At 46.4% G+C, this 27,863-nt stretch overlaps 1 protein-coding gene across 1 annotated transcript in view; it reads right to left on the bottom strand.

The window, feature by feature from the left end:
* atp10a (ATPase phospholipid transporting 10A) overlaps positions 1-27,863 on the bottom strand; it is a 228,889-nt gene that overhangs the window by 5,986 nt on the left and 195,040 nt on the right. Inside the window, exons 14-17 of the mRNA XM_078402973.1 lie at positions 19,434-19,764; positions 17,103-17,179; positions 9,820-9,945; positions 1,827-2,027 (exon numbers count right to left, since the gene is read on the bottom strand). Coding sequence (XP_078259099.1) covers positions 1,827-2,027; positions 9,820-9,945; positions 17,103-17,179; positions 19,434-19,764 — 735 coding nt within the window. The remainder of the gene's footprint in view (positions 1-1,826; positions 2,028-9,819; positions 9,946-17,102; positions 17,180-19,433; positions 19,765-27,863) is intronic.

Genomic DNA, 27,863 nt, shown 5'->3' with positions numbered 1-27,863 from the left:
TGTTCTGGACTCCCCCAACATTGGGAACATGTTTCCTGCCTCTAACGTGTCCAACCCCTTAATAATCTTATACGTTTCAATAAGATCTCCTCTCATCCTTCTAAATTCCAGTGTATACAAGGCAATTGACAGCCGTCAGGAGAAGGGTCCCAACCCAAATCGTCATCTGTTCATTTGCTCCATAGACCCACTGAGTTCCTCCAGCACTGTCTTTTGTTCAAGGCAATTGAACAGGTTGGTTTCATGCTAGGAAGTGCTAGGTGCAGAATTAGGCCATTCGGCCCATCAAGTCATTCAATCGTGGCTGATCTATCTCTTCCTCTCAACCCTATTCTCCCGCCTTCTCCCCATAACCTCTGACATTCGTAACTGATCAAGAATCTATCAATCTCGCAGTGACAGGGAGAGCATGCAAACTGCACACGGGCAGAAATGGAGGTCAGGACCAAACTTGGGTTGATGGAGCTGTGAGGCAGCAGCTCTACTACCTACACCATTGTAGGCCAGACCAGTAAAGATGGTTGAATTCAGCCTCTAAAAGTTGAGCATTCACATCCTTTTGCAATGATTTTACCTAACATTAAAACAATAGTTTTTTTAAATTCCAGAATTCATTAGATTAGCCGACCTTTAATCGGCCAACAGCCAGGTTATATTTGGTTTGGAAAACAGCTCTATTCAGGACAGCGAGAAATAGCAGTGTATTGTGGGCGCAGCCCAGACATTCACACAAACCAACCTCCCTTCCATCTATTTATTCACAAAATGCTGGAGTAACTCAGCAGGTCAGGCAGCATCTCGGGAGAGAAGGAATGGGTGACGTTTCGGGTCGAGACCCTTCTTCAGACTGATGTCAGGGGGGCGGGACAAAGGAAGGATATAGGTGGAGACAGGAAGATAGAGGGAGATCTGGGAAGGAGGAGGGGAAGGGAGGGACAGAGGAACTATCTAAAGTTGGAGAAGTCGATGTTCATACCGCTGGGCTGCAAACTGCCCAGGCGAAATATGAGGTGCTGTTCCTCCAATTTCCGGTGGGCCTCACTATGGCACTGGAGGAAGCCCATGACAGAAAGGTCAGACTGGGAATGGGAGGGGGAGTTGAAGTGCTCGGCCACCGGGAGATCAGTTTGGTTAATGCGGACCGAGCGCAGGTGTTCAGCGAAGCGATCGCCGAGTCTGCGCTTGGTTTCGCCGATGTAAATAAGTTGACATCTAGAGCAGCGGATGCAATAGATGAGGTTGGAGGAGGTGCAGGTGAACCTTTGTCTCACCTGGAAAGACTGTTTGGGTCCTTGGATGGAGTTGAGGGGGGAGGTAAAGGGACAGGTGTTGCATCTCGTGCGGCTGCAGGGGAAAGTGCCCGGGGTTGGGGTGGTTTGGGTAGGAAGGGACGAGTGGACCAGGGAGTTACGGAGGGAACGGTCTCTGCGGAACGCAGAGAGGGGAGGGGATGGGAAGATACTTATACCTCATGCTGTCTTGGCAAGGCCAGCAGCATAATCAAGGTCGAGTCGCACCCTGGCTACTCCCTCTTCTCCCCTCTCCCATCGGGTAAAAAGATATAGAAGTGTGAAAATGCACACCTCCAGATTCAGGGACAGTTTCTTCCCAGCTGTTATCAGGCAACTGGTGCACATGACAATAAACTAAACTGAAACTAAATGGAAAAATATACATGCACAAAATGCTGGAGTAACTCAGCGGATCAGGCAGCATCTCTGGAGAAAAGGAAAGGAGAGCATCTCCAGAGATGCTGCTTGACCCGCTGAATTACTCCAGCATTTTGTGTCTATCTTCTTATATATCTACGTAAGCCATTATCTTACCTCAGATTTCTGCCCACTTTTATACAGGTGAGGTAAGGCCACCAAGGTTTCTGCTGAAACATCTTTATCGAGTATTCCAGTGATGAGTTGGGGCACAGATGAAAACAGAAGGTTGAAGAAGATAAGGTACCACTGGTCGATCATTGTCGAACCCGAAAATCCGCAGAAGAACTGATACCAGAAAAGGAGGGCAACAAACATCTGAAAACAAAAAGGTATCAAAGCCAATCTTGTGATATGTGCTTGTTGAGTTTAGTAATAAACTGCTAACACAAGGTAACTGTTAGTCGCACATAAGCGGTGATATATATATTATAAGATTCACGGCAACTACTGTATCTTTATTTTATTATGTATTCTTTCCTTGAGAGGAAGGATGTAGATTGTGCATGCTAGTTCACCTTCACTATATATATATAGCGTCACATTCACTATGCATGCTGCACATTCCACACACGATCCAGTCCGGATCTTCACTCCCACCTTGACTATGTACGCTGCCGGTCGCTGCCTTGCAGGCGGACCGAGACCAGACTGTGAAGACGATAGCACTTATTGTTACCTGCCTGCAAGGTGGGAGTGAAGAACCGGACTGGATCGTGTGTGGAATGTGCAGCATGCATAGTGAATGTGACGCTAGATATATATAGTGAAGGTGAACTAGCATGCACAATCTACAGTAACTGAGTCAGCGGAAGTCTCACCTTTGGGAAATTAAATCACGGCTACAGTTTCTGAAGTAAATATAAAAAAAATTGAAAGCAGAATGGAGATGTTAAAGTTGCGACAAGTGTGGCGCAGCGGTAGAGTTGCTGCCTTCCAGCGAATGCAGCGCCGGACACCTGGGTTCGATCCCGACTCCGGGCGCTGTCTGTACGGAGTTTGTATGTTCTCCCCGTGTCCTGCGTGGGTTTTCTCCGAGATCTTCGGTTTCCTCCCACACTCCAAAGACGTACAGGTTTGTAAATTAACTGGCTTGGTATAAAATGTAAATTGTCCCTAGTGGGTGTAGGATAACGTTAATGGGCGGGGATCGCTGGTCGGCGCGGACCCGGTGGGCCGAAGGGCCTGTTTCCGCGCTGTATCTCTAAACTAAACTAAATTATAAGGTTTTGTAGGAATAGCTCTAGATAGAGCTCTTAAGGATAGCGGAGTCAGGGGGTATGGGGAGAAGGCAGGAACGGGGTACTGATTGAGAATGATCAGCCATGATCACATTGAATGGCGGTGCTGGCTCGAAGGGCCGAATGGCCTCCTCCTGCACCTATTGTCTATTGTCTATTGTCAAAGTGCAAGTGATGCTAACTAAAATTATATTTGGGGCATTTTGTTATTGTGCCTCTGTGACGTGTGACATTTATATGAAAGCAGGTTATATGATGGTAAGGAGAGGCAGACTAGCAAGTAGATTATCAGCCGCACTCAGTCAGAGGAGCATGAAGATGAATCGTGGTTTTCAGAATCAAAGGACACAAAGGAACTGTGCCAACTCCTGATTCTGCACATCAGTGGGTCATAATGGAGAGCTGTAATGCAGTTAATGAACGTGCCTGTTTTTCATTCGTGTGATGTGAGTGTGCGTTAGCGACAAGGCTAGCATTTACCCTACTCGCGCCTGCCTTTGAACTAGTCGCCTGAGCCAGGTTATTTTGCAGGAATTGAAGCATCAAACGCAAGCCAGACTGGGGAAGGGGGCAGTGGGTATCCCTTACCAAAGGACATCCACAAATTAGTTTTTAATGACAATCTTTTAGATTCATCGTCCACCACTGATCTAATTATTTGAATGTTAATTTCCCCAGAAGTCACGGCGGGATTCACATTTGCGCGTCCAGGTCAACAAGTTCAAGTTACAGCGCTTGGAAAAAAAAATAGCATGCATTTCGAAACATATGTTAATTCAATAATTTAAGAAAGGTAAATGGCCTGAGAGAGGGTGGGACAAATCTTTATGCTATCGGTCCCTATGCTGCAGGACGCAACGAGATTGTATTGGAGAGTTTCACTTGGACGTTGCCTGGATTGGATGACCTTAGTTAGAGTCATAGGGTGAGACAACGTGGAAACAGGCCCTTCGGCCAACTTGCCCACAGCTACACTCGTCCCACTAGTTATCAGGAAAGATTGAATAGGCTGGCTTGGTTTTCACTGGAGAAAGAAGGCTGAGGGGTGACCTGATCGAGGTACGTAAGATGATGAGAGGCACACACAGGTGATCTCCCACCTATTCCGTCAACATCTTTTTCCCAAGGTAAGGGTAACATAACAAGAGGGCTTGGGTTCAATGAGATAGGTGGGAGATTTAAAGGGGATTTTGGGGTAATTGATTTGCTTTACACAGAGAATGGGTGATATCTGGAACACGTTGCCAGAGGAGGTTGTGGGATCAGATATGAATACGCTTTAGAGGCTTTTAAACATCACATCAATAAGCACGGCATAGAAACATAAATGCGGGCAAATGGGATTAGTGTAGATGAGCATAAAGGTTGGCATAATGGAGTCATAGACCTGTACAGCACGGAAATATGCCCTTTGGCCCAACTCGTCCGTGCCATGTCTAAGCCAGCCCCATTTGCCCGTGTTTGGTCCATATCCCTCTGGACCTTTCCTAACCATGTACCTTTTCAAGTGTCATTTAAATGTCGTTATTTTACCTGCCTCAACTACCTCCTCCATCAGCTCATTCCCCATATCCACCATCCTCTGAGTGAAAATATTGCCATTTAGGTTCCTATTAAATCTTTCCCCTCTCCCCTTAAACCATTGTCCTCTGGTTCTTGACTCCCTTACTCTGTGTAAAAGACTCTGTCCGTTCACGGAGGCCATTTCTTTGCTGTCTGACTCTATGACTCTGAATTTGAAACTCTGTGCTCGTGAGGTCTAGGTGTTTTGGATTGCGTAAATCGAGGGAGAATCTGGGGAAACAGAGTCACCAATGTCCTTTCATCAGGGTTGAAGAAAGTTATTGACAATAGACAATAAACAATAGACAATCGGTGCAGGAGTAGGCCATTCGGCCCTTTGAGCCAGCAACCCCATTCAATTTGATCATGGCTGATCATTCACAATCAGTACCCCGTTCCTGCCCTCTCCCCTGACTCTGCTATCATTAAGAGGGCTATCTAAGGTATTCACAAAATGCTGGAGTAACTCAGCAGGTCAGGCAGCATCTCAGGAGAGAGGGAATGGGTGATGTTTCGGGTCGAGACCCATCTTCAGACTGATGTCAGGGGGGCGGTACAAAGGAAGGATATAGGTGGAGACAGGAAGATAGAGGGAGAACTGGGAAGGGGGAGGGGAAGAGAGGGACAGAGGAACTATCTAAAGTTGGAGAAGTCAATGTTCATACCGCTGAGCTGCAAGCTGCCCAAGCGAAATATGAGGTGCTGTTCCTCCAATTTCGTGTGAGTGTCTGCCGGGGCGGGACCGGGGCTGGGCGAGAGGAGAGGGGAGTGGCGAGGTGACAGGGGAGAGAGGGGAGGTGTGAGGGGAGAGGGGGGAGGTGTGAGGGGAGAGGGGAGGGGAGAGGGAACGACTGAGGCCGGGCGGGCTGCGGCGCTGCCGGTGGCCATCTTGTTTTGGCGAGTGAGGAGCAAATGAAGTCCATGTACCTGCCTAAATGATTTTTAAATGTTGCGCTAGCACCTGCCTCAATTACCTGCTCCGGCAGCTCGTTCCATACACCCAGGTCACTTTGAGTAAAAAAGTTACCCCTCAGGTTCCCTTTAAATCTTTGCCCCTCACCTTAAAGTCTTATTAATCCACACATTAAGTTCAGCAGACTTCATGCACGCAGTCTAGCTACACCCTGCAGGATTATCCAGAAGAGTATTATATGACTGGTGCAGTTACAATTCAATGTTATCCGTGTCTACTATTCACTGAAGTCTTTGTATATGTCACTTGTGACACAGTGGGTGGCAGTCTCCCTATCCAGTCACAAATGTTGGATCAAATCCCACAGCAGAGACCTGAACACAGAACTCAGTGAGCGGCATGGTGGCGTAGCGGTAAATCTGCTGCGTTACAGTGCCAGAGACCAGGGTCTGACTACAGGCGCCGTCTGTACGGAGTTTGTACCTTCTCCCCTGGACCTGTGTGGGTTTTCGCCGAGATCTTCGGTTTCCTCCCACACTCCCAAGACGTACAGTTTAGTCGGTTAATTGGCTTGGTAGAAATGTAAAACTGTCCCTAGCGAGTGCAGGGTAGTGTTAACGTGCGGGGATCGCTGGTCGTGGCGGACTCGGTGGGCCGAAGGGCCTGTTTCCGCGCTGTATCTCTAAACTAAATTAAACAGAAAACTCCAGGCTGGCATTCAGCCATGCCACTGAGGGAATGTTCCACTGTTAGAGGTGCCATATTTTGAGTGAAACACGAAATGAAGCCCCATCTGCACTCTCAGGTTGGATGTAAATGTCCCGCAGTGCCCATTCAAGAAGCAGGGGATGGTCCCCCTGTCAATAGTTATCCCTCTGTCAATAGTTATCCCCTTGTCAATAGTTATCTCCCTGACAATAGTTATCTCCCCGTCAATAGTTATCTCCCTGACAATAGTTATCTCCCCGTCAATAGTTATCTCCCTGACAATAGTTATATCCCTGCCAATAGTTATCTCCCCGACAATAGTTATCTCCCTGCCAATAGTTATCCCCTTGTCAATAGTTATCCCCCTGTCAATAGTTATCTCCCTGACAATAGTTATCTCCCTGCCAATAGTTATCCCCCTGTCAATAGTTATCTCCCTGCCAATAATTATCTCCCTGTCAATAGTTCTCACTGAAGCAAGATCAAAAACAGATTATCTGGTTGTTATTACAGTTGTTTATTGGACCATCTGCATGTGAATTGACTGGCTTGGCTCCAGCAACGACTAGACTTCAACCGCAATTCTTGTCTGTAAAAGGCTTTGTGGGTGATCGTGGGAGATGGCAATCAGTTTTTTAAATAATCTTATTACATTTGTGTCGATAAAGGAAACTTCATTCTTTTCATACCTCTTTGGCCAGCATGCAATCTTTATTGTAACCCCTTACAATGTTATTAACAGGCTGATAAAGTTGGAATTGAGATTCAGCAGGTCAGGCAGCATCTCGGAGAGAGGGATTGGGTGACGTTTCGGGTCGAGACCCTTCTTCAGACTGACTGCCACTTTATCTTGTGTACACTACAGATTCTCATCCTTGTTATATATATAGTGCTGATATTCATCCTGGCTGTATATTATATACACTGATGATAACACCCTTGCTATATATGTTGTATACACTGATAACACCCCTCATTTGTGTAATTATATAGTATACACTGTTGATATTCATCCTCGTTACATATTGTATACAATGTTCATACAGAAGAGAGAGCTAGATAGAGCTCTTAAGGATAGCGGAGTCAGGGGGTATGGGGAGAAGGCAGGAATGGGATACTGATTGAGAATGATCAGCCATGATCACATTGAATGGTGGTGCTGGCTCGAAGGGCTGAATGGCCTACTCCTGCACTTATTGTCTATTGTCTATTGAACTGCAGGTGTGCTGGTTCACCAGGGAAAGACACAAAATGCTGGAGTAACTCAGCAAGTCAGGCAGCATCCCTGGAGAACTTGGATCGGTGATGTTTCAGGTCCAAACCCGACTGATTGCAGGGATGGGAGAAGGCAAGGGGGGGTGGGGGGGGTGTTGACAGGCAGATGGTTGACCAAAGGCCAGAGATGAACGAGACAAAAGGGTATGAGAGTGGCACATTGTGTAGATAGAGGATTGATGAGGTGCAAATTGTTTAGGAATGTAGGTGGAGGGGGAGGAGAGGAGGAGAGGGGAGAGACAGGTTCACGGTCAGCCAGGGCTCAGGTAGTGGAGGAGGGGAGGGGAAATAAAGCAGGAGTGTGTGTGTGTGGGGGGGGGGGGGGTGTGGGGGGGGGGGAGGGGGGGGGGGGTGTCCGGGGTGGGGGCGTTTATGGGAGGAAGGGATGGGTGGGGATGTTTTGTCGAGATGACCTAAAATTGGAGAATTCAATGTTTATACCATTGGGTTGTAAGCTACCCAAGTGGAATATGAGGAGCTCTTTCTCCGGTTTGCATGTGGTCTCACCCTGACAATGGAGGAGGCCCAGAACAGAAAGGTCAGTGTAGATTTAGATTTAGAGATACAGCGCGGAAACAGGCCCTTCGGCCCACCGGGTCCGCGCCGCCCAGCGATCCCCGCACATTAACACTATCCTACACCCACTAGGGACAATTTTTTACATTTGCCCAGCCAATTAACCTACATACCTGTACCTCTTTTGGAGTGTGGGAGAAAACCGAAGATCTCGGAGAAAACCCACGCAGGTCACGTGGAGAACGTACAAACTCCGTACAGACGGCGCCCGTAGTCAGGATCGAACCCGAGTCTCCGGCGCTGCATTCGCTGTAAGGCAGCAACTCTACCGCTGCGCCATAGGAATGGGAAAGGGAGTTAGCAACCAAGAGTTCCTGCAGGCTTTGGCAGACTTGCTATATGTAGGATACACCGCTGATATTTACACTCGCTATATATAGCATGTACTGTTAATACCCATTCTTGCTCCATGCACTGCTGATACATATCCTTGCTATATAAAATATATGCTGCTCGTATGCATCCTGGCTATATACGAGGATGTCGCCAAGACACGAGGGTCTGAGCTATAGGGAGAGGTTGAGTGGGCTGGGACATCGAAACATAGAAAAATAGGTGCAGGAGTAGGCCATTCAACATGATCATGGCTGATCATCCCGTTCTTGCTTTTTCCCCATATCTCTTGATTCCTTTAGCACCAAGAGCTAAATCTAACTCTCTCTTGAAAGGGACTCTATTCCTTGGAGTGCAGGAGGATGGGGGTTGATCTTTTAGAGGTGTATAAATTAATGAGAGGAGTAGATTAGGTAGATGCACAGAGTCTCTTGCTCAGAGTAGGTGAATCGAGGACCAGAGGGCATAGGTTTAAGGTGAAGGGGAAAAGATTTAATAGGAATCTGAGGGGTAACTCTTTCACACAAAGGGCGGTGGATGTATGGAACAAGCCGCCAATTGAGATCGTTGAGGCTGGGACTATTGCAACGTTTAAGAAACAGTTAGACAGGTACATGGATAAGGACGGCTTGGTGGGATATGGGCCAAACGCGGGGCAGGTGGGACGAGTAGTGTAGCTGGGACATGTTGGCCGGAGTGGGCCGAATGGCCTGATTCCATGCAGTGTCACTCCATGTTTCCATGACTTTGTACAGTATTCACTGCTGAGATTCATCCTTGCTACACACACTGTCGATACTCATCATTGTTCTATAGTGTATACACTGCTGACACCCGTATATCTGGGGAGGAACGAAGAGTTCAAAGGTAATGGACAAATCTATTAATAACACTGACGGTGAATATAAAGCTGAAAGAAGCTGAGAATGAAAAGATGAAGGCCATAGGTGCTAGAAATCTGCTGAAATCAGTGGCCAAGCAAAGGGAAGCACAGCAGCAGCAGCAGCTCCAAGCTTTAATTGCTGAAAAGAAAATGCAACTCGAACGATATCGGACCGAATATGATGCTCTCTCAAAGGTAGAAGCTGAACAGAATGAGTTCACTGATCAATTCATTCTTCAAAAGTGACATGGGATGGAGAAGCACTAAACATTCCAGTGATTATTCCATCGTGCCATTCCGTCAACAGAGGTTTTGAACACAGTGCATTTTTGAGTGAATTCAGTGTTATTTCAGTGAATATAAAGCATCTATTTCTATATGCAGATTTATATCTGATTGTTTGGACTATCTTGGTAATTTCTGCTGCACAGTTTTGAAACACACTTTTTAAGATAACATTTCTGCAAGCATCGGAACACTTGCGTGTAAATACTTTGTTAGCTCTTATTTTGTATATTTTATGTTGTATCTAATAAATCAATCTTTAAGCATGAAAAAAAAAAAGAAGAAAAAAAAGGTGAATATAAAGCTGAAGGCCGGCGACAGAAAATAACTTACCGCGTTTTTATAGAAGAAGTAAAGCACCATGTTCGCGAGGCGGGAGTAACACCAATGGCCATGGACCAACAAGAGCTTCTGTAAATGTCGAAACCGTGCGATCGCGAAGTCACTCGCCATTGCGGCCTGGGGAAGCACGAGAAAATACTTGCACTCAATTATACACACAACCTTCGTAAAATTATTATCATGGAACTCGGAACAAAGAGCGGCAAAACCATGGATTACGTGGAGATGGACACGAGACACTGGAGTAATTTCAGCGGGTCAGGCAGCATCTCTGGAGAAAAGGAAAGTGGTGAAGTTTTGGGCCTCGACCCCAAAACGCCACCTGTTACCTTTTCTCCAAGGATGCCGCCTGACCCGCTGAGTTACTCGAGCACTTTGCGTCTATCCACAGTGTAAAGAAGCATCTACTGTTCCTTCGTACGCGTGGATTATATGAAGCCTTTAACCAAAGAAGGCAAACAAGAGGTGATAACGAAAGGATACAGGGATGCAAACAGAGGAACTAAGCGGCCGACAAGGTGGAGGAGGGGGGAGGAGAGGGAATGCAGGGGTTACTTGAAATTAGGGAAATTAGCATTCATATCGTTGGGTTGCGAGCCCATGACTGTGCTTTGCAGATCAGGGAAAGGCCTTGAGATATCAAGAGGGGAGTCAATGGCAGAATATTTGGTTCAGTTTATTGTCACGTGTACCGAGGTACAGTGAAAAGCTTGCATGCTAACCCGTCAGCAGAAAGACAATAAACTATTACAATCGAGCCATTCACAGTGTACAGATACATGATAAGGGAATAATGTCTAGTGCAAGGTAAAGCCAGTAAAGTCTGATCAAGGATAGTCCGAGGGTCACCAATGAGGTATATAGTAGTTCAACACTACTCTCTAGTTGCGGTAGGATGGTTCAGTTGCCTGATAACTGCTAGGAAGAAATTGTCCCTGAATCTGGAGGTGTGCGTTTTCACACTTCTATACCTTTTGCCCGATGGGAGTGGGGAAAGAGGGAATGGCCAGGATGCCATTGATTATTCATCCTGGATTATGCTGCTGGCCTTGCCGGGGCAACGTGAGGTGTAAATGGAGTCAGTGGAAGGGAGGTTGGTTTGTGTGATGGTCTGGGCTGCCATCCACAATTCTCTGCAATTTCTTGAGGTCTTGGATGGAGCTGTTCCCAAACCAAGATGTGATGCTTCCAGCGTCCGACCTGCGCGCATGGCCACAGTATTTGTGAAGCTGGTGCAGATTGAGCTTGTGGATTCACCAAAAGGAATTGCCCTTGAGAGGATGGTGTTGAGCACTGGCTTGAAGCTCTTGTCACAGCACACAGCTCGGAAAAATGTTCTCGTTGTTGGGGGACGTTCAGAACCAGGGGACACGGTTTGAGAAAAAGGGGTAGGCCATTTAGGAGTGACATGAGGAAAAACTTTTTCACCCAGAGAGTTGTGAATCTGTATAATTCTCTGCCACAGAGGGCAGTGCAGGCAAAATTCACTGGATGTTATCAAGAGAGAGTTAGATTTAGCTCTTCGGGCTAAAGGAATCAAGGGATATGGGGAGAAAGCATGAACGGGGAACTGATTTTAGATGATCAGCCATGATCATGTTGAATGGCGATGTTGGCTCGATGGCCTACTCCTGCACCTATGTTTCTAGTATGATGGAATGGTTTGCGCAGCAGATAGTGGTCAACCAGAGGACATAGCGTCTGGAGTAACAGAGTGGCCAAAGGCAGCCACTTTGGGCATTAGTGAGTGAGATAGATTATTTTCAAACAATTATGGTCACCTTCACCAATAATAGGTTTTTAAAAATTATGGATGTGTTTAACTGAATTTAAAAACTCACGATAGGCACAAAATGCTGGTGTAACTCAGCGGGACAGGCAGCCATCTCTGGAGAGAAGGAATGGGTGACGTATCGGGTCGAGACCCTTCTTCAGACTGATGGCGTTAAAAGCTCACCAACTGCTGAAGTGGGATTTGAACCCAGACGTCCTGTTCATTACTTCAGGTCTCCGGTTACAGGTCCAGAGCAATAGCTATTGCACTACTATTCCCTACAAACACTAATGATGCTTGAAGGCCTTAACATATTAAGCAGGGCTTTTCAAAGGGTTTATTAATATAAACCCATTTACGACAATGCATCACACCACTCAGGCAGATGAAAAACAGCCCATTACAAAACGACTGTTTCACTAACACTGTCACTTTCCCGTATGGAAATATCACGCCAGGTCGCCTGACTTACTCCGCTGAATGAAATCATATTTAAGTTTTGACATGTTAATTAAACTGTCAATGGGTAGATGCATTGAGATTGCTGAGCTGTACACATTATACTTTAATTATTTTTACTAGGCAAGAATTTTTTTTAAAGTGTGTGTAAATCCTGAAGGATGGATTAATAAACATGAGCTACTGTGCATAAAATAAAAACCGCAGAGTCAAACTGTATCCAATTTGTTAAAAGAAGCAATTTTTTAAAAATAGCAAATGATCTAAATGAAAGGCATAATTTAGTTTAGAGATACTGCGCGGAAACAGGCCCTTCGGCCCACCGGGTCCGTGCCGACCAGCGATCCCCGCCTATTAACACTATCCTACACACATTAAGGACAATTCTTACATTTACCAAGCCAATTAACCTACAAACCTGTACGTCTTTGGTGTGTGGGACGAAACCGAAGATCTCGGAGAAAGCCCATGCGGTCACGGGGAGAACATACAATACTCTGTACAGACGGCACCCGTAGTCGGGATCGAACCTGGGTCTCTGGCGCTGCAAGCTCTGTACGGCAGCAACTCTACCTCTGCCTAGATAGAGCTAGATAGAGCTCTTAAGGATAGCGGAGTCAGGTTGTATGGGGAGAAGGCAGGAACGGGGTACTGATTGAGAATGATCAGCCATGATCACATTGAATGGTGGTGCTGGCTTGAAGGGCCGAATGGCCTACTGCTGCACCTATTGTCTATTGTCTATTGCCGCTGCATAGCTCACAGAGTCAAAAAGTTCCACAGATGACATCTGAACTACAGGGAATAACTTTAGGGATTCAGGGATACAGGAAAATAATACAATTGACATCAAGGCCCTTTGGGGATGTGGAGAGGGGCAGCGGCTGGATATAACCTGGGGGTTTCCAGGTATGACCAATGTGAAGCCATTTCTACTAATCATACATTAATTACAATTGTTAAAAAATCTCCTCACATTATCAGAAGTTCATATGAGCAGATTTAGGCCATTCAGCCCATCAAGTTGAGTCCACCATTCAATCATGGCTGACCTATCTTTCCCTCTCAACCCATTCTCCTGCGTTCTCCCCCATAACACCTGACAACCGTACTAATCGTCAACTCCTCCCAGAGTCTAGTACCTACTTCCACTCTAGGGGTAACTTGTAGTAACCAATTAAACTAGCAGCCAGCATGTTCCTCGTGTTGTGGGAGGCAACTGGATCACACAAGACAATCCATGTGGTGATGGGGCCAACATGGATGCTTCACACAGACAGCACCAGAGGTCAGAAACTTAAATCTCTCTCCCTCTCTCCCCACATTTAACCATCTAACCATATAACCATATAACAACTACAGCACGGAAACAGGCCCGTTCGGCCCTACCAGTCCACGCCGACCACTCTCTCTGACCTAGTCTCATCTACCTGCTCTCAGACCATAACCCTCCAATCCCCTCTCATCCATATACCTATCCAATTTACTCTTAAATAATAAAATCGAGCCTGCCTCCACCACTTCCACCGGAAGCCCATTCCATACAGCCACCACCCTCTGAGTAAAGAAATTACCCCTCATGTTACCCCTAAACTTTTGTCCCTCAATTCTAAAGTTATGTCCCCTTGTTGGAATCTTCCCCACTCTCAAGAGGAAAAGCCTACCCACGTCAACTCTGTCCGTCCCTCTTAAATTTTTTAAAACCTCTATCAAGTCCCCCCTTAACCTTCTGCGCTCCAAAGAATAAAGACCCAACCTGTTCAACCTCTCTCTGTAGCTTAAGTGCTGAAACCCAGGCAACATTCTAGTAAATCTCCTCTGTACCCTCTCCATTTTGTCGACATCCTTCCTATAATTTGGCGACCAGAACTGCACACCATACTCCAGATTCGGCCTCACCAATGCCCTGTACAATTTTAACATTACATCCCAACTTCTATATTCGATGCTCTGATTTATAAAGGCAAGCATACCAAACGCCTTCTTCACCACCCTATCCACATGAGATTCCACCTTCAGGGAACAATGCACAGTTATTCCCAGATCCCTCTGTTCCACTGCATTCCTCAATTCCCTACCATTTACCCTGTACGTCCTATTTTGATTTGTCCTACCAAAATGCAGCACCTCACACTTATCAGCATTAAACTCCATCTGCCATCTTTCAGCCCACCCTTCCAAAAGGCCCAAGTCTCTCTGTAGACTTTGAAACTCGACTTCATTATTAACTACACCACCTATCTTAGTATCATCTGCATATTTACTAATCCAATTTGCCACACCATCATCCAGATCATTAATATAAATGACAAACAACAGTGGACCCAACACATATCCTTGGGGTACTCCACTAGACACTGGTCTCCAACCTGACATACAGTTGTCAACCATTACCCTCTGGTATCTCCCATTCAGCCATTGTTGAATCCATCTTGCAACCTCACTATTAATACCCAACGATTTAACCTTCTTAATCAACCTACCATGTGGAACCTTGTCAAATGCCTTACTGAAGTCCATATAGACAACATCCACAGCCTTGCCCTTATCAATTTCCCTGGTAACCTCTTCAAAATATTCACTGGAACTTGCTGTGAGTAAATTATCTTCCCTATTTCCTCCTGTCACTACACTTCAGAAATCCTTAAGTCAATACATGATCCTTTTCTTGTCCTAAAACCCACTGCATAAAAGTAAGCCATCTTGTTTAAGGCCCGACATCAAATCCAACACTTTGATCAAACTTTTGGCCACCTGCACTAAATGTCTTTTTGGTGAATCTGTGGAATTCATTGCCACAGGCAGCTGTGGAGGCCAAGTCAAAGGATATTTTTAAGGAGAAGATCGACAGATTCTTGATTAGTAAGGGCTTCAGGAGTTATGGGGCGAAAGCAGGAGAATGCAGGGAAAGTCAGGGATAGACCAGCCATGATTGAATGGCGGAGTAGACTTGACAGGCCAAATTGGCCTAATTCAGCTCTGAGAACCTATGAACTTTTTATAGCCCTCACTACACTCTTGCAAGGCAGTTTTTAATGTGTTAAAGGTGTTTTATAAATGAATGGGTAGAATGCTCCCAACATCTCCAGAGCAGACCCCAGCAAAGATGGCACAGTGGCGCAGCGCCAACGACCGGGGTTCGATCCTGGCTACGGGTGCTGCGTTTGTGGAGTTTGTACGTTCCTGTGACCGCATGAGTTTCCACCGGGTGCTCCGGTTTCCTCCCATGTCCCAAAGACGTGCAGGTTTGTAGGTTACAATTGGCTTCTACGAAATCGTCCCTAGTGTCAAGTCAAGTCAAGTCAATTTTATTTGTATAGCACATTTAAAAACAACCCACGTTGACCAAAGTGCTGTACATCAGTTCAGGTACTAAGAAACGGACATACAATGGCACACAAACATAACAGCACATACATAAACAGTTCACAGCGCCCCCCTCAGAGGGCCTCAAATGCTAGGGAGTAGAAATAGGTTTTGAGCCTGGACTTAAAGGAGACGATGGAGGGGGCAGTTCTGATGGGGAGAGGGATGCTGTTCCACAGTCTAGGAGCTGCAACCACAAAAGCGCGGTCACCCCTGAGCTTAAGCCTAGACCGCGGGATAGTGAGTAGCTCCAAGTGGGCCGACCTGAGGGACCTGGAGATAGAGTGGTGGGTTAGAGGTGTGTGTAGGATAGTGCTAGTGTGTGGGGATCACAGGTCGGCGCGGACTCGGTGGGTCGAAGGGCTCATATGTATCTCTAAATGGGGGAAGAACAATGGAGGACCCGGCGGGGATGGGGTGCCACCGTGAGAGGAAGAACAATGGACAATTGGGGAGGGTGGGAGACCAAAGGGCAATGGGGACCCGGGGTGGGGGAACCGTTGTGGGGATGGGGGGGAAGAGAGAACAAAAGGAGGAGCTGGTGTGCTTTGTAACATTAATGACTTAGACGAAGGGATTAAAAGTACCATTAGCAAATTTGCAGATGATACTAAGTTGGGGGGTAGTGTGAATTGTGAGGAAGATGCAATAAGGCTGCAGGGTGACTTGGACAGGTTGTGTGAGTGGGCGGATACATGGCAGATGCAGTTTAATGTAGATAAGTGTGAGGTTATTCACTTTGGAAGTAAGAATAGAAAGGCAGATTATTATCTGAATGGTGTCAAGTTAGGAGGAGGGGGAGTTCAACGAGATCTGGGTGTCCTAGTGCATCAGTCAATGAAAGGAAGCATGCAGGTACAGCAGGCAGTGAAGAAAGCCAATGGAATGTTGGCCTTCGTAACAAGAGGAGTTGAGTATAGGAGCAAAGAGGTCCTTCTACAGTTGTACCGGGCCCTGGTGAGGCCGCACCTGGAGTACTGTGTGCAGTTTTGGTCTCCAAATTTGAGGAAGGATATTCTTGCTATGGAGGGCGTGCAGCGTAGGTTCACTAGGTTAATTCCCGGAATGGCGGGACTGTCGTATGTTGAAAGGCTGGAGCGATTGGGCTTGTATACACTGGAATTTAGAAGGATGAGGGGGGATCTTATTGAAACATATAAGATAATTAGGGGATTGGACACATTAGAGGCAGATAACATGTTCCCAATGTTAGGGGAGTCCAGAACAAGGGGCCACAGTTTGAGAATAAGGGGTAGGCCATTTAGAACGGAGATGAGGAAGAACTTTTTCAGTCAGAGGGTGGTGAAGGTGTGGAATTCTCTGCCTCAGAAGGCAGTGGAGGCCAGTTCGTTGGATGCTTTCAAGAGAGAGCTGGATAGAGCTCTTGAGGATAGCGGAGTGAGGGGGTATGGGGAGAAGGCAGGAACGGGGTACTGATTGAGTGATCAGCCATGATCGCATTGAATGGCGGTGCTGGCTCGAAGGGCTGAATGGCCTACTCCTGCACCTATTGTCTATTGTCTATTGTCTATTGTAACTTTGTCAGCGCCGTAGATGGCTGCTATTTGTATACATCGGGTATGCAAGCAAAGAATCTCACTGTGCCTAGTCACATGGGACAATAAAATATTCCATTCCAAACTAAAAACGAATTTAAGTAGAGGGCACTGCTTACCTGCATTCCTTCCTGGCCAGAGATTCCCACTCCAACATCGGCAACCTGGATCATGCTAACATCATTGGCCCCGTCTCCTACAGTTAATGAATAATGCAGTGAAAACCAAGGACGGAAACAATAGGACTTCTTCGCTTCTTTGACATGATTGTATGGACCTGCTGGAGTTTCTCCCATTTGGTGCTACCCAGTCGTGCTATCTGAAATAAAAGCAGGAATAATGCTGGAAACTCTCAGCAGGCCGGGCGACATCTGTGAAGGGAGAAGCAGAGCCAGTGTTCACGGTTGGTGATCTTCCATCAAAAAATGTCCAAGCTGAGTCGAGGGGCTAGTCGGAGCAGCAGGAGCACATAAACTGAGCCACAACTGCGCGGCACCGCGGTAGAGTTGCTGCCTTACAGCGCGGAGGCCCAGATTCGATCCTGACCACGGGTGCTGCCTGTACGGAGTTTGTACGTCCTCCATGTGACCGTGTGGGTTTTCTCCGGGTGCTCCGGTTACCTCCCACATTCCAAAGACGTGCACGTTTGTAGGTTAATCGGCTTCAGCAAAATTGTACTTTGTCCGTAATGTGTGTAGGGTAGTGCTAGTGTACGGGGATCGCTGGTCGGCGCGGACTCAGTGGGCCAAAGGGCCTGTTTCCACACTGTTTCTTTAATCTAAACTAAACTAAACTAAACTAAAAATGCAGAAACAAAAGAATGTACCAGGGATGCTGCCTGACCCTATGAGTTAATCCAGCACTTAATGTCCTTTTTATTTAAGAGAACGTTAAATGTTCCCTTCTGCTACAGAAATAACTAAGCATCCGAATACTTGGGTAAGCTCTACAGATCTGGCAACAGCTTGCGGCGTGCTCGGTGTTAATGCAACTATTCCGAATCGCCACATCCACTGAGACTGCAGAGTTAAGGAGCACTATGTAGACCTGGAGAACATAAGCATTTAAAACCCTCATCCCACTTCTGTAATCCTGTGTTTATTATGTCTGGGCCATTATTTACAGCCAGCACCAGAGAAAGAGGACGCGGCAGGCTTTGTTTGGATATTGTCCACGATCTAGTCCACGCCCTGCTGGAAATAATACAGTGAAGACAGGCATAATAAACAGAAATGTTACTCTACTCCCAATAGACTGGTGGTTATTACCATTTACATCACCTTATTAATACCTGGGGCTAAAACGTTAATTTCAAGGCCAGGCTATCTCCTGTAAGCTGATATTCCCTTGAGCACATAGAATAAGGGTGATATAACAAAAAAGTTGTTTTAGAAAATTAAAGAATAAATTTCTTTTGGTGCAGCAGGGAACATAATGTTAAGATTAAGATGCTAGGACATTCAGAATATACTGTTTCATATGAGGGGTTGTGGGGATTTTGGCTCATCAAATGTTGCCCATCAATACACTACAACTCTGCCATGAATTAAGCCCAGCTTGGAACTGTCTTAGTGAGTTGGACCACCTCATGTATTTACTCCACCCAATTTACACAAGGGAGTTCAATTCCTCTGCAGTTCCAAACTCGAGAATGATAGAGTTCTGTTTAGAAGCAATGAGCGATGTTTCGGGTCGAGACCCTTCGTCAGACTGATCAGTCTGAAGAAGGGTCTCGACCCAAAACGGCGCCCATTCCTCCTCTCCAGAGATGCTGCCAGTCCCGCTGAGTTACTCCAGCATTTTGTGTCTACCTTCGATTTAAACCAGCATCTGCAGTTCTTTCCTACACATAAATTCTGTTTAGTTTAGTTTAGAGGCACAGCGTGGAAACGGGCTCTTCGGCCCACAGAGTTCACATCGACCAACAATCATCTGTTCACTAGTGTTCTAACCTACACACTTGGGACAATTTATAGAAGCCAATTAACCTACAAACCTGCACCACTTTGGAATGTGGGAGGAAACCAGAGCATCTGGAGAGAACCCATGTGGTCCCAGGGAGAACATGCAGACTCCATACAGACAGCACCCATTGTCAGGATTGAGCCTGGGTCTCTGCTGCTGTGAGGCAGCAACTCTACCGTTGCATGAAGATATTGTGGGATAGGACACTGATGAGTCAGGTTAAACTGAGAAGCTTTGCAGTAACATTGTGTGGTCACAGGGAAAGCGTGCAAACTCCGCACTGGCAGCACCCGAGGTCAGGATCGAACCCAGGTCACCGGCACTATGGGACAGAAACTGTGCCTGTACTAACCAGCTGCCAAGTGATGACCAAAAAATCTATCATTTGGTCTATCGGCATTTGAGACAATGTGCAACCAGAAGCAACGGGCGTGCGTGAGTGCGGTGATCTCAGTAACGTTGCACGTCAAACGAAATATACTTACCAATGGCTAAGGTCATCACTTTTAGTCTGTCCCGGACCAGTTTGACCACCATGCTTTTCTGCAATGGTGTGGAACGGCAGCACAACACAGTGCGGCAACTTTGGGCAAGCGCAAGGAACTTGTCCTCCAGTGTTTTCTCCAGTGCAAAGGTCAGCGTCTTGCCATCGACCACCAAGCTGAAGTTGTGCCGCACTGCTGCGGAGCTCGGCGAGGTCCTGTTCGACGGGGCAAAGTCGACCGCGCCGTTTGCGGCGGCGTGCAAGCGTTGGTTCAGAGGACTCTTTGATTCTACCTGGTTTAGGCACTGCTCCAGCAGAGCCGCGCAGTTCTCCTGTTGACAATGGAGTTCATCATGTGTTAGAAGCAGGGGGGCAATCTCGTCCATTATTATCAGCTGCTTTGTACCTCAGATGAGCCAAGAGAGTCAAGAATGTTTTATCGTCATATGTTCCAAACAGAAACAAGGAGATTCTTCCTTGCAGCAGCACAACAGCATATGTAAACATAGTAGATGTCTAAACATCGATGAAAGACTAGTGAAGGGAGGTGGCCACATGATAACCCCAATGATATACTTGCGTCTACACGATTAGTTTTATTAAGAGCTAGTTAACATGTAGGCATCTGTTTTTTGCATAGGGCGTTATTTATTGTACTTAGCATAAGTTGGTATATGTTGAAAGAATGGAGCGACTAGGCTTGTATACACTGGAATTTAGAAGGATGAGAGGAGATCTTATCGAAACGTATAAGATTATTAAGGGGTTGGACACGTTAAGAGGCAGGAAACATGTTCCCAATGTTGAGGGAGTCCAGAACAAGGGGCCACAGTTTAAGAATAAGGGGTAGGCCATTTAGAACTGAGATGAGGAAAATCTTTTTCAGTCAGAGAGTTGTGAATCTGTGGAATTCTCTGCCTCAGAAGGCAGTGGAGGCCAATTCTCTGAATGCATTCAAGAGAGAGCTGGATAAAGCTCTTAAGGATAGCGGAGTCAGGGGGTATGGGGAGAAGGCAGGAACGGGGTACTGATTGAGAATGATCAGCCATGATCACATTGAATGGCGGTGCTGGCTCGAAGGGCCGAATGGCCTCCTCCTGCACCTATTGTCTATTGTCTATATTCAGTTGGATAGTTAGATAATACTTTGGCTTTGGGCTTGGTATTCCTAGTTGAGCGCTTATCCTGGTACTTTGTGGTTTAATTGTTCTTGTAAACATAGTAGATAGACACAAAATTCTGGAGTAACTCAGCGGGTCTGGCAGCATCTCTGGAGAAAAGGTGACGTTTCGGGGTCGAGACCCATTTGAGTCTGAAGAATGGTCTCGACCCGAAACGGCACATTCCTTTTCTCCAGAGATGCTGCCTGACCCGCTGAGTTACTCCAGAATTTTGTTTCTATCTTCGGTGTAAAACCAGCATCTGCAGTTCCTTCCTACACGCTTTGTACCTCCTGTTAGTTTCAGCGATAAATTCAGGATTATTTTAATTGTTTGCGCCACTGGAGTTCCACATGATCTTTCTTCATAACTTGACCCCAAACACAAACTGAAACCAGGATCTGATCGATTTCTCTCCTCACCAATCGTGTGTCGTGCTCTGGGTGTGTGGGGCACAAAAATCCCCACTGGAAAATGGCTTCACTCACAACAAGAAATTCAGGAAACAGGACTGCTGGTGAGGCCGCATTTGTAGCATTGTACTCAGTTTTGGCCACGCCCCGCTGTGTTGGAAGGAGGCCATCAAGCTGGAAAGGGTGCAGAGAAGATATACGAGGTTGGTACCAGGACTCGAGGGCCTGAGCTATCAGGAGTGGTTGAGCAGACAAGGACTTTATTCCTTGGAGCGCAGGAGGACGAGGGGTAATCCCATAGGGGTGTGTAAAATCATGAAAGGAATAGATAGGGTGGATGCACTGAGTCATTTACCCAGACTAGGGGGAATCAAGAACCAGAGGGCGTAGGTTTGAGGTGAGAGGGGAAAGATTTAATGAGGGGCAACGTTCTCACTTGGCTATTTGGTGGTTATATGGAACGAGCTGCTAGAGGGGGTAGTTGAGGGGGTAATATAACAGCAATTAAAAAACACTTGGATGGTACATGGATGAGAAATGTTTAGAGGGATATGGACCAAAAGAGGGGAATTGGGACTAGCTTAGACAGGGCATGTTGGTCAGCATGGAGCAGTTGTGCTGAAGATCTTGTACGACTATGACCAGCTCAGTCTTCAAGGTCTACTACTGAATACTATTGTGAATACTATTGAGAAAACAGGTGTCAGAGGTTATGTGGAGAAGGCAGGAGAATGGGGTTGGAAGGGAGAGATAGATCAGCCACGATTGAATGGTGGAGTAGACTTGATGGGCCGAATGGCCTAATTTGACTCCTATTCCTTATGACCTCATGACCGCCTGGCAGAGCTGTCTGCCAACAACCACAGTGCAGACAGTATTCCAGAGAGGATTGCCGCAAACAGCAAGCTTGGGAAGTTTCAGGTATCCACCCAACTACAACCTCACTGCCCTGCCCTCAATAAAATACCTGGTCCTGGGAAGAAGCCTTCAGCGGAATCGACTTTGCCAGATGGTAGAAGCGCCAATGCTCCAGTAAACCTGCAAGTCTTATCACAGGGGCATGACTACTCTGAGACCATCCCATTGAGGCTGGATCGCAGGATGGTCTGAAGGCAGGCGTTCTGTCCTCTTCTGAGCCAGTAAAACTCAGTCTCGCACACCGGCAGAACACCAAAATTCCCCAACGTCACCTGGCAGGTGGAATCCCTATCACACTAATTAATTCGTGCGGCCCGGTGGTGCGGCAGTAGAGCTGCTGCCTTGCAGTGCCCAGGAGCCCGGTTCAATCCTGACTTTGGGTGCTTGTCTGTATGGAGTTTGCATGTTCTCCCCTGGAGGGCGTGCAGCGTAGGTTCACTAGGTTAATTCCCGGAATGGCGGGACTGTCGTATGTTGAAAGGCTGGAGCGATTGGGCTTGTATACACTGGAATTTAGAAGGATGAGGGGGGATCTTATTGAAACATATAAGATAATTAGGGGATTGGACACATTAGAGGCAGGAAACATGTTCCCAATGTTGGGGGAGTCCAGAACAAGGGGCCACAGTTTAAGAATAAGGGGTAGGCCATTTAGAACGGAGATGAGGAAGAACTTTTTCAGTCAGAGAGTGGTGAAGGTGTGGAATTCTCTGCCTCAGAAGGCAGTGGAGGCCAGTTCGTTGGATGCTTTCAAGAGAGAGCTGAATAGAGCGTCATTAGAAACAGGGATGGTGCCGGAAGATTGGCGCATTGCGCATGTTGTGCCGTTGTTTAAAAAAGGTTCTAAAAGTAAACCTAGCAATTATAGACCTATTAGTTTGACGTCTGTGGTGGGAAAATTAATGGAAAAGATACTTAGGGACAATATATATAATTATTTGGATAATCAAGGCCTGATTAGAAACAGTCAACATGGATTTGTGCCTGGAAGGTCATGTTTGACTAATCTTCTTGAATTTTTTGAAGAGGTTACCAGGGAAATTGATAAGGGCAAGGCTGTGGATGTTGTCTATATGGACTTCAGTAAGGCATTTGACAAGGTTCCACATGGAAGGTTGATTAAGAAGGTTAAATCGTTGGGTATTAATAGTGAGGTTGCAAGATGGATTCAACAATGGCTGAATGGGAGATACCAGAGGGTAACGGTTGACAATTGTATGTCAGGTTGGAGGCCAGTGTCTAGTGGAGTGCCCCAAGGATCTGTGTTGGGTCCACTGTTGTTTGTCATTTACATTAATGATCTGGATGATGGTGTGGCAAATTGGATTAGTAAATATGCAGATGATACTAAGATAGGTGGAGTAGTTGATAGTGAGGTAGATTTTCAAAGTCTACAGAGAGACTTGGGCCTTTTGGAAGGGTGGGCTGAAAGATGGTAGATGGAGTTTAATGCTGATAAGTGTGAGGTGCTGCATTTTGGTAGGACAAATCAAAATAGGACGTACAGGGTAAATGGTAGGGAATTGAGGAATGCAGTGGAACAGAGGGATCTGGGAATAACTGTGCATTGTTCCCTGAAGGTGGAATCTCATGTGGATAGGGTGGTGAAGAAGGCGTTTGGTATGCTTGCCTTTATAAATCAGAGCATCGAGTATAGAAGTTGGGATGTAATGTTGAAATTGTACAGGGCATTGGTGAGGCCGAATCTGGAGTATGGTGTGCAGTTCTGGTCGCCAAATTATAGGAAGGATGTCGACAAAATGGAGAGGGTACAGAGGAGATTTACTAGAATGTTGCCTGGGTTTCAGCACTTAGGCTATAGAGAGAGGTTGAACAGGTTGGGTCTTTATTCTTTGGAGCGTAGAAGGTTGAGGGGGGACTTGATAGAGGTTTTTTAAATTTTGAGAGGGACGGACAGAGTTGACGTGGGTAGGCTTTTCCCTTTGAGAGTGGGGAAGATTCCAACAAGGGGACATAGCTTCAGAATTGAGGGACAAAGGTTTAGGGGTAACATGAGGGGGAACTTCTTTACTTAGAGGGTTGTGGCTGTATGGAATGGACTTCCGGTGGAAGTGGTGGAGGCTGGCTCGATTTTATTATTTAAGAGTAAATTGGATAGGTATATGGATAGGAGGGGATTGGAGGGTTATGGTCTGAGTGCAGGTAGATGAGACTAGGTCAGGGAGAATGGTCGGCGTGGACTGGTAGGGCCGGACAGGCCTGTTTCCATGCTGTAGTTGTTATATGTTATAGAGCTCTTAAGGATAGCGGAGTGAGGGGGTATGGGGAGAAGGCAGGAACGGGGTACTGATTGAGAGTGATCAGCCATGATCGCATTGAATGGCGGTGCTGGCTCGAAGGGCTGAATGGCCTACTCCTGCACCTATTGTCTATTGTCTATTGTCTATTGTCCTGCGTAGATTTTCTCTGAGATGTCTGGTTTCCTCCCATGCTCCAAAGACGTACAGGCTTGTAGGTTAATTGGCTTGGTATAATTATAAATTGTCATTAGTGTGCGCAGGATAGCGGCAGTGTGCGGGGATCGCGGGTCAGTGCGGACTCGGTGGCCCTGTTTCCGCGCTGTATCTCTAAACTGAATTAAACTCCACGATCAATAAATAGCGGCTCTGTATGAATTCTGAAGATCAGCCATCTACACGCAATAATGGGCTCTCGTGTGCCCTCTTCAACATGTGAACTAGGAGCAGGAGAATATCACTCATCCTTTCTCTGGCATTTGATAAGGTCCTGGGTGACCTGTTTGTAACCTGAACTCCACAATTCTCTCTACCCTCTGTTATATTTCATTTCCTTATGTATCAAGAATCCATCAACCTTGTTGAAAAAAACAATTACAAAACAATACATTCATTTACGACTAATTCTATTGAAGCATTAAAACGATAATACAAAACAAATAATTATGCACCACTCTAATGAAATTTGGCAGACCTGTGGAATGAATAGGCATGTACTGTATACAGGGCATTTTCAATCCTTTGGCTCAAGACAGTGAGGAAATGCCCCTGGAATCAATGGTTATTCAAGACACAGTAAATGGCTCGATTGTAATCATGCATTGTCTTACCACTGACTGGTTAGCACGCAACAAAAGCTTATCCCTGCACCTCGGTTTCCCGTGACAATAAACTAAACTGAAACTGAAACACGGAGCACAAGGTCTGAGACACGGTGGCCCAGCAGTTAGTACAGCTGCCTCACGGCTCCAGGGACCTGGGTTCAATCCTGACCTCGGGTGCTGCCTGTATAGTCTTCACCCCATGTTCCTGTCAGGTGCTTCAGCTTCCAATCACATCTCGCAGAGAAGTAAATAAACTGAAACTTAGCCCTTACTGTGGGCAAAAAAGATCAAAAGGGAATAGACGGGCATTTTGAGATAGAATAGGTTGCAGGGTAGAGGGAAAATAAGGAGTGGGAAATAGAAACATAGAACATAGAAAAATAGGTGCAGGAGTCTGCCATTCGGCCCTTCGAGCCAAGTACCTCCATTCAATATGATCATGGCTGATCATCTAAAACCAGTACCCCGTTCCTGTTTTCTCCCCTTATCCCTTGATTCCTTTAGCCCCAAGAGCTAAATCTAACTCTCTCTTGAAAACATCCAGTGAATTGCCCTCCACTGCCTTCTGCGGCAGAGAATTTCACAGATTCACAACTATCTGGGTGAAATGCGAGCAAAGGGATTTCTCTGCTGGAATATAGCATGGACCCGATGGGCTGAATGGCATCCTTCTGTGTCTTTGTAACTAAAGCTGGAGCAAGCTGATGTGCAGGCTCTAGCGAATTGGTTGGTGTCTTCTCAGCCACTTGCTAGCCCATGGCATGATCTGGCGCATTGACTCCTGATTATCTCAAACATCTAATCAATCTCCACTCCTCAGGGGGTAGTGTGGCAGAGTGGTTAAACTATAAGAAAATAACTGCAGATGCTGGTACAAATCGAAGGTATTTATTCACAAAATGCTGGAGTAACTCAGCAGGTCAGGCAGCATCTCGGGAGAGAAGGAATAGGTGACGTTTTGGGTCGAGACTGAAGAAGGGTCTCGACCCGAAGCGTCACCCATTCCTTCTCTCCTGAGATGCTGCCTGACCTGCTGAGTTACTCCAGCATTTTGGGAATAAATACCTTTGAGAGTGGTTAAACTATTGGATGAGCAACCCAGAGGCCTGCACTGATGCTAAAGAGTTCAACCTCCACACCAACCAAGGAATTTAGACACAATTAGTCAGATACATCTGGGTTAGAAAACTGGTATCAAAATATTTAGTTCAGAGATACAGCATGGAAACAGACCCTCGGCCCACCGAGCCCACGCCGACCAGCGATCCCCGCACACTAGCTCTATTCTACACACTCGGGACAATTTACAGAGGCTAACTAAGCCGCACACCTGCACATCTTTGGAATGTGGGAGGAAACCGGAGCACCCGGAGAGAACCCACCCGGTCACAAGGGGGCTGTACAAACTTCGCACAGACAGCACCCATAGTCAGGATTGAAGTTTGGTCTCTGGAGCTGCCAGGCAGTAAGTCTACTGTTGTGCCACTGTGCTGCCCTAATGTACCGACCGGGCTGTTGTAATATCCATCTGGCTCAGAAATACCGCCCAGGACCCAACTACTCCTCCTACCTGCTCTGGAATCAAGTGCGATTCTAGAGCATGAGTGATGAGACCAAGTTCTAAAACGGTCTTGCAATTCCTGTCAAGGGTTATTAGAGATATGCAAAAAAAGTTGCATGGCCCAGCACCATCAAAACTCCGTTAAAAAAAAAATTACATACTTAGGATGACCTATTTCACCCTCTTTAGAAGGAAAATAATTGGTTCTCTGCACCCTCCCTTCTCTGGTTTGGCATGTCGCTCCCCTGTCTTCCTTAGTAAATTCCACCATCTACATCCTTTTGCCTTTTCCACTGATCACCACTGGCTTTCACCTATCTCTCTCTCTCTTCCCTACCTGACTCAACTGCCAACCAGCTCCTCCTCAATTGAATCTATTGAACACCTGCTAACTCTTGTCCCACCCCTTCCCCTCACCTCTCTTAACCAGCTACGTGCCCTCTACTCCATCAGTCTGAAGCAGAGGAAGGCACGGTGGCGCAGCGGTAGGGTTGCTGCCTTACAGCGCCAGAGTCCCGGGTTCGATCCTGACTATGGCTGCTTGTCTGTACGGAGTCAGCCATGATCACATTGAATGGCGGTGCTGGCCCGAAGGGCCGAATGGCCTACTCCTGCACCTATTGTCTATTGTCTATTGTCTGTAAGGAGTTTGTATGTTCTCCCCGCGACCTGCATGGTTTTCTCCAGGTGCTCTGGTTTCACTCTAACAAGCCGTACAGGTTTGGAGGTTAATTGGCTTTGGTAAAAATTGCAAATTGTTCCTAGTGTGTGTAGGATAGTGTTTGTGTGCGGGGATCACTGATCGGCACGGTCTCGGTGGGCTGAAGAGCCTGTTTCTGTGCTGTATCTCTAAACTAAACTAAACAGAGCCCCTTTTTGAAACACCATCTGTCCATTTCCTTCCATGGATGCTGTCTGATCCGCTAATGTCTCTCCACACTGTAACTTTTGGCTTCCAGTCTTGAGGCCAACATTAATCTCTCTCACCTTCTTTTGAGTTCCTTCTTATGTCTTATGAATAGTTGCCAAGTGTTTTGATGTGCATGCCAAGGCACAATATCAAAAGTGGTCAAAGCCTTTTGCAGTGCACCCTGCATATATGGTCCTTTATGGATCAGAGACAGTTCTTTGGAAAAATACTCACAGGATTTACTTACACACTGTTAAATTTGGCAAGGCCTTGGAAAAGTTGCCAAGCAACAGTGCACTGATCTGACATCTGCTGAAACTAACAGATGTTCCCTGATTATTCTCGCTTCATCTGCATTTGCAAACGGCTTCAAATGTAAGTTAGCTT

The sequence above is a fragment of the Rhinoraja longicauda genome, chromosome 7 (genome assembly GCF_053455715.1).
Source record: "Rhinoraja longicauda isolate Sanriku21f chromosome 7, sRhiLon1.1, whole genome shotgun sequence".
Lineage (NCBI taxonomy): Eukaryota > Metazoa > Chordata > Chondrichthyes > Rajiformes > Arhynchobatidae > Rhinoraja > Rhinoraja longicauda.
This window is presented reverse-complemented; position numbering and strand designations above follow the sequence as displayed.